This window comes from Verticillium alfalfae, genomic scaffold (genome assembly GCF_000150825.1).
Source record: "Verticillium alfalfae VaMs.102 supercont1.4 genomic scaffold, whole genome shotgun sequence".
NCBI classification, from domain to species: domain Eukaryota; kingdom Fungi; phylum Ascomycota; class Sordariomycetes; order Glomerellales; family Plectosphaerellaceae; genus Verticillium; species Verticillium alfalfae.
This window is the reverse complement of record NW_003315035.1, coordinates 852,691-858,942: the sequence shown is the minus strand read 5'-3', so window position 1 is coordinate 858,942 and position 6,252 is coordinate 852,691. Positions and strand designations below refer to the sequence as shown.

The 6,252-nt window shown below is 60.7% G+C and overlaps 3 protein-coding genes across 3 annotated transcripts; 2 read left to right on the top strand and 1 right to left on the bottom strand.

The window, feature by feature from the left end:
• Positions 1-81: 81 nt before the first annotated feature.
• On the top strand, positions 82-1,450 carry VDBG_03685 (tumor suppressor candidate 4; the record flags this gene model as incomplete). Its single annotated transcript, XM_003005686.1, has 1 exon — positions 82-1,450. The coding sequence occupies one exon, from the start codon at positions 140-142 to the stop codon at positions 1,448-1,450; it is 1,311 nt and encodes a 436-aa protein (XP_003005732.1).
• Positions 1,451-1,676: 226 nt separating this feature from the next.
• Positions 1,677-3,722, bottom strand: VDBG_03684 (tyrosyl-tRNA synthetase; the record flags this gene model as incomplete). Its single annotated transcript, XM_003005685.1, has 5 exons — positions 1,677-2,202; positions 2,269-2,686; positions 2,829-2,896; positions 2,977-3,417; positions 3,490-3,722. The coding sequence occupies 5 exons, from the start codon at positions 3,720-3,722 to the stop codon at positions 1,677-1,679; spliced, it is 1,686 nt and encodes a 561-aa protein (XP_003005731.1).
• Positions 3,723-4,228: 506 nt separating this feature from the next.
• On the top strand, positions 4,229-4,912 carry VDBG_03683 (succinate dehydrogenase membrane anchor subunit; the record flags this gene model as incomplete). Its single annotated transcript, XM_003005684.1, has 3 exons — positions 4,229-4,397; positions 4,457-4,480; positions 4,560-4,912. The coding sequence occupies 3 exons, from the start codon at positions 4,229-4,231 to the stop codon at positions 4,910-4,912; spliced, it is 546 nt and encodes a 181-aa protein (XP_003005730.1).
• Between the last annotated feature and the right edge of the window lie 1,340 nt (positions 4,913-6,252).

Here is a 6,252-nt window from a genome sequence, read left to right as displayed (position 1 = left end):
CTGGTCAACTTCATCAGACCCAACAACGGCCGTGTTGCTGAAGAACACTGGATCTTGACTCCTCCCCAACATCCATCTCCCCACCAGGCAGTGTGCTCATCCAACAGCTGTCATTGTGGGAGGCAATGCCGCCATCATCATGATTCAGGGAATTTTCTATGCGCGTTTCTTGCCGCTTGAAGGTCCCATCATCGTCGCCCAGTCCCCTTCAGGCAGCATTGTGCCGACGCCGACGACCATTGCCGCCAAGCCACCTCTCATCGACTTTGACGTCCTCCAGGAGTACATCATCCCCCGCAAGGCCTTCTTCAACCGATTTCTCACGGTGCAAGATCCAGAAGGGCGATACTCCGTCCTGGGATTTCCCGTGCTCATTCCCGATGCCAAGTACCAGCGCAATGAGTTCATCTTCAACTTTGGCCTTGTGCTCGACGCCGACGCCGAGCAGGCGCCTTACGAACGCGTCGTGCGCCGCCTCGCCGTGACCTTTGCCGAGATGGAGAAGCAGGACGAGTACCTCAGCCAGCAAGAGGCCGACCGCGACGGGCGCCACCCGGGCCCCGGCCACAGCCACAGCCAGAGCCAGAACCGGCGGCCGATCGAGAGCCTCCTCGAGATCATCCGCGAGGACCTCAACAACTACGGCGAGTGCATGATCCCCGTCGACGACGCCAACACGATCAACATGAAGCTCTTCCCGCACCACCCGCCGCCGCCGCTCGTGCGCGGCTGGCACGTGCCCGTGCCCAAGACCAAGCTCGCCTCCATCGTCGACCCGACCTGGGACCTGACGCTGCAAAAGGTCATTGCCCACATTGACGGCGTCTCGGACGTGCGCCGCATTGCCTGGCAGGCCGACGTCTCGCTCGACCTCGCCACCCTCGCCCTGCGCCACCTCCTCTACTACGACGTCGTCCTGCTGCTCGACCTCTTCTTCTTCGGCTCCTGCTACGCGCCCCGCGCCCCGGGCATCCACGACTTTGTCGCCGACGTCGACGGCATGCTCGACGAGTGCGCCGCCTACGTCTCCGTCGGCGCTCAGCGCGTCGGCCGCTTCCAGCTTGTGCGCCTCATGATGAGCTTCTGCGTCGGGCGCTCCGTCATGGAGTGGCTGCGCGGCCACCAGGAGGCTGGCTTTGACGTCCTGCGCCACGTCGACGTGCGCCGCTTTGTCCAGTTTGCCGTCATCAAGGGGTGCCTGTATCGCGTGCACAAGTACGTCGTCAGCAAGCAGTACCTGGCCGCGCTGGCGACGGGCCAGGCGACGCCCGGAGGTGGTGGTGGTGGTGGCGGCGGCAGTGGGGCGTCGGATCCGCTGCAAAAGTATACCGATGGCTGTCACTCCTTTGACCAGATCATCACGGAGCGCGACCTTGCGGACGGCGAAATCATGGACAAGCTCAAGAGGTTGCCGCTGCCGCAGGGGGATCTGACTGTGTTTTACAGATGATCACGAGGGCGTATGCAGGGCTGGAGGGAAATTTGCCTGGATGGACAGAAGTCATGAGATTCTATATAGTTTGGGACAAGGAGGTACGGTGTTTTACAGGCGTTTTTTTTTCCTCTTCTTGAAAAAAGATGGGTCATATACCTCTGCCAATGCTTCTTTTTATACAACGCCTCGCGGGCGGGGATGACAGCGCCAACCATATTCTTACACGTTCTTTCTTTCTTCCTCACACGCGCCGTCCGCCGTCCTTGGCCTTCAGATCACCATGCACCTTTTGCCTCTCGAGCTTGCTGGGGAACCGAATGTCCGGGTTGTTGGCAACGACCGTCTCCTCCTCCTCGGCGGCGAGCTTCTCCTGCGCCAGGGCAAAGAGCTCCTTCTGCGAGAGCTTCTTGCCCTCGGCCTCGGCGAGCTCGCGCAGCGCGGCAATGGCCATGCGCGTCTTGCCGGTGCCGGGCTCGCCGGGGTACGTCTGGCCCGAGGCCTTCCAGTCGTCGTCCGAGACGACCTCGATGATGCGGACGTTGTGCTTGCCCTTGCGCAGGATGAGGACGCGGTCGTCGACGAGGAACCGCGACACCTCCTCGGGCCGCCACAGCTTGACGGGTGTCCAGTCGAGGTTGCCGGGCGTCAGCGAGCGCATGTCCTTGCCCGGCGCGGCGGCGACGTAGGCGCCCTGCTGGCGGCAGAGGCGGTGGGCGTCGCTGGCCGAGTCGGCGAGGCCCGCGGCGAAAAGGATCTTTGGCCGGGCTCTGCGTCGTCACGAGGGACCGCGGCAGCTTGCATGGTCCATGCGCGGCGCGTTGTTTGAGCGTCACGGGCGCATTGGGGGTGCGCGGCCCGCGGCGCCGGTGCTCGGGGGGCTGCCGTCCCCCGCCCTTGCTGTACATGAAGGGGGGGCTTGTTGCTGCTCGCGGAATGGCCCCCTCGGCGCCGTGCACGAAGCGTGAGGGACCTTCAAAGGCGAGTTTGGTGCTGGGGCGGGCCGGGCTTGGGGCGGGGTCGAAGCACGTTGCTGCTCCATTGAATCTGGGGTGATCCTCGGGGAATGGGCCAGGAAGGTGAAAGAAACTTTGGAGGAGCTGCTCGACCTCGTCGTCGGAACCGCCGCACGAGGTAGCTGTACAGGCTGAAGGCGCTCGTCATGGTTCGTCTCGAGCCAGACGGCGTTGCCGGCGCTCTTGCCGACTTGTGGCAAGGAACACGATGAAGCTCCTCCCCTCCCACGTCTCGGAGCTGCTTGAGGTTGAGGGTTTGGGGCTCCGAGGCGCGGATCGTCTTGACGCCCTCCGATCCCGGTGCGATGTTGCCGAACTGGTCGGATCCGCCGATCTGCATCTGCACGCCGAGCTTGTCGTAGAGGTCCCAAAAGTCCCACCTTGCATCAGGGGGTACATAAACTCGGCGACCGCCATGCCGTCGCCGCTTTCCATTTTCGTCTTGACGCTGAAAGTATAGATTAGCGTCACATCATCTCCAAAGGGGGGGGGGGGGTAGGTAATCGGCGCTGTAGCGGCCAGACTCACGTGTCGCGAGACAGCATCGGCCCCATCCTCAGATATCGGCCGAGCCTCTTCATCACGTCGTACATGGACAGGCTCTGCCACCACGTGTTGTTGTTCACGAGATGCCGTGACATGGACCAGGTCTTCTTGTAGCCATACTTGTGCTTCTCCAGCTCAATGTTGTCCCAGAGCTTCTTCATCTGGTAGTGTATCCTCGTAATGTTGGTGGAGATTTCGCTGTTGGACATGATGGCGCGGGACGTGGTTCGGCCTGTCGGGTCTCCTATCCTCGCTGTCGCGCCGCCCACCAGTGTGACGGCGCGGAAGCCGTGGAGATACATCCAGAAGACAGGCATCATGGGCAGCAGATGGCCGAGGTGGAGGGATGGCGCCGTGGGATCGACGCCGACGTATGCGCCGATGCGCTTGGTGCGCATCAGCTCTTTGATCAGCTCGGGCCGGCTGTCACAGCATGTCAGTAGAGGTCCTCATGCGGCGGGAGGGGTCGGTCGTGGTGGTGGTGGTGGCGCATACCCTGCGACATCCTTGATGAAGCCTCGCTCCTCAAATATTTCCCAGAGGTTCCGCGCCTCGCCGTTCTTGATCGCCTCTGCCTTCTTTGCCCACTCTTGCGCTGCATCCTCCCGCTTTTGCAGCGTCTTGAGGTGAATGTGTCTCGATGGGGATAATGATTGAGGGGCAAGCCGTGTGTTGGTGCATCGTCGCCAGATGCGATGGTGGCATCGGGCCGTCAGAGCCTGCGCCATGATGAATATATGAAAGGTACCCAAAAAAAGGGGACAGGCACCCTGTGACAGATTAAGAGAGCGTGAAGGGTGTGTCGGCGACCGAGAAGAGCATAGTCACACGCTGAATCGCAACGGATCAAGATGCTTGACACCACTGACGGCAACAGCCATCACGAACTGCAGCTCCAAAAATTCAGGGACTCTCGCCTTGGGCTTATCGCGCTGTAGTCCGATAAGACACGCGCTCGCTCCAACTGCCGCCAAGGCACAACGACCAGCAGCAGCAGCAACGAGGCGCCAGATCACGTGCCTCGATCACATTCGCCTGTTCGCACAGTCGGGACGGCGCAGCCAATGGCAGAGCTTCCAATTCAGATCCTCGGCAATCATTCCATCGCTCCGACCCGAGTCCTCTGCATCATCCACTTTCTCAACCTCACGCAAGGCACAGCACGACACGTCCAAGCCGCCCGCCTCAGAACCCCCAGCAACTCGCACCTGCACGGCCGGCAATTCGACTCACGATGGCTTCTTTCATGCGACCCGCTGCGATGCGCCAGGTCGCCACGGCCGCGCGCATGGCCAAGGGCCCCGCCGTCCGCTCCGCCTTTGTCCAGCCCGCCATCAACAACTTCACAAGAGCCACGGCTTTCCACACGACGAGCAAGCGTGATATCCTGCCGCCGCCACCTCGTATGTTTCGAACCCTTCAAATCGATTTTTTTTTCGGAGAGACAATTGCTGACAGGGAGACGCAGAGGTTGTTCTGGGAGGAGGTACGCTATAATCCCTTGGTCGCAGCATCCTGTGAAAACCACGCCGATCGTGAACAGACCTAACCCCTCGCGTGTCCAGTCAACGACCCTGCCCCCGTGCCCGCCCCGAGCCCTTCCCACGGCTCCTACCACTGGACCTTCGAGCGCCTCCTCGCCGCCGGCCTCGTGCCCCTCACCCTGACGCCCTTCGCCGCCGGCTCCCTGAACCCGACCCTCGACGCCATCCTCTGCGCCGGCCTGATCCTGCACTCGCACCTGGGCTTCCAGGCTATCATCGTCGACTACGTCCCCGCCAAGCGCTTCCCCAAGTCCCGAAAGGGCATCTCGTGGGGTCTCAACGCCGCGACGGCCCTCGTCGGCCTAGGCCTGTACGAGTTTGAGACGAACGACGTCGGCATCACCGAGGCTCTCAAGAGGGTGTGGACTGCGTAAAGGGAGAGAGAGAGAGAGAGAGAGAGAGATGCTCGTGTCACGGGTGTTTGGAGGAAGGAATGGAGAGAAAGAAAGCTAGATGTGGATGACTGTACAACCAACAGCATAGGCCAAGAGGACTATTTTTTTTATCGATCATACCCCGTATTCTGACTGGGGTATTTTGACAACGAGATTTGCAAGACCTTTGCTTTGTCGATTGTCGTGTGGGCACTGCATGATGCAGACCGCGGCGTGAATTTCGAGGGTGGTCGCGTCACAAATGGGATGCCCATGGCCTTCGTCATTCTGAAGAATAGGCCTTTCGGATTCGAGATGACCGGAATCGTAAGAGGAGCCTTGGTTGAACGCCTTGAACAAGCTCCAGGCTTGCAACCCATTGGGACAGGCACATGCGTTTTCTACCAATCTGGAAACGTGACTTTTTTTTTAGAAAAAAAATAAATCTATCTACATGGAGAGTACTTCGCTTCATGAGCTGATGCTTTTGTTTCCGCTAATCCTGAGAAGGATCATAGCAAGGGAACTTGGAAGCTGCAGCAGGAGCCATGTCCCTGTGCACCAAGACCGGCGGGCAGTCTGTACTATGTGGCCGGCGTACAGTATGTGTATGGACACATATGTGGGCTTGGAAAACAGTTCGCGGCCTGCAATTATCTGTCTGCAAAATCACCTCATGTCAATTCAAGTCTTTTTGCAGCATTCCTCATTCAGTACTCTATCGTATCCCGTCGATTGATCTGTCCTGCTGCTCATAACTGGGATGCTCTCGATGGATGAGTCAGCACGGACCGCACACTGACGTCGGCCCTCTCAGCTGCGAACCTCGGCTCTTGAGCTGGCTCGACATCGGCCTCCAACCCACCATCTCGCAACCCTCCCCGACAATGCGAGTGCTCGAGCATACACACAAAAGCAGCTTCAACGACGGCTGAAAGCAAAACACCACACACCCCAGCAGATGCCCGCATCGATGACCTCCAAACTTCGCGCAAGCGCAACAGCGCCTCGCCGCCCGCCAACAGGCCCCGCGAAGCCGAAAACGCCGCCCGGCTCGCCGCCCAGCGCGCCGACACCTCGACATCCCGCGCCGCACGCACGCGAGCCCAGCTCGACCGCCTCCCCTTCCCCTTCGCCCGGCTCAACACGGCATGGGACGCCGTATCGTCCCGCGAGGGCACGCGGCCGGCGTTCCGCGTGGGCCAGGTCGACGCCGAGCTGCTCGACGAGGAGCTCGTCGACCTGCTGCGCGACCAGGTCGGCGAGGCGCTCAAGTACTTTGCCGGCGGGCACCTCAAGGACGACTGGTCGGCCGAGATTATGCTGGCGCTGCGGGCCGT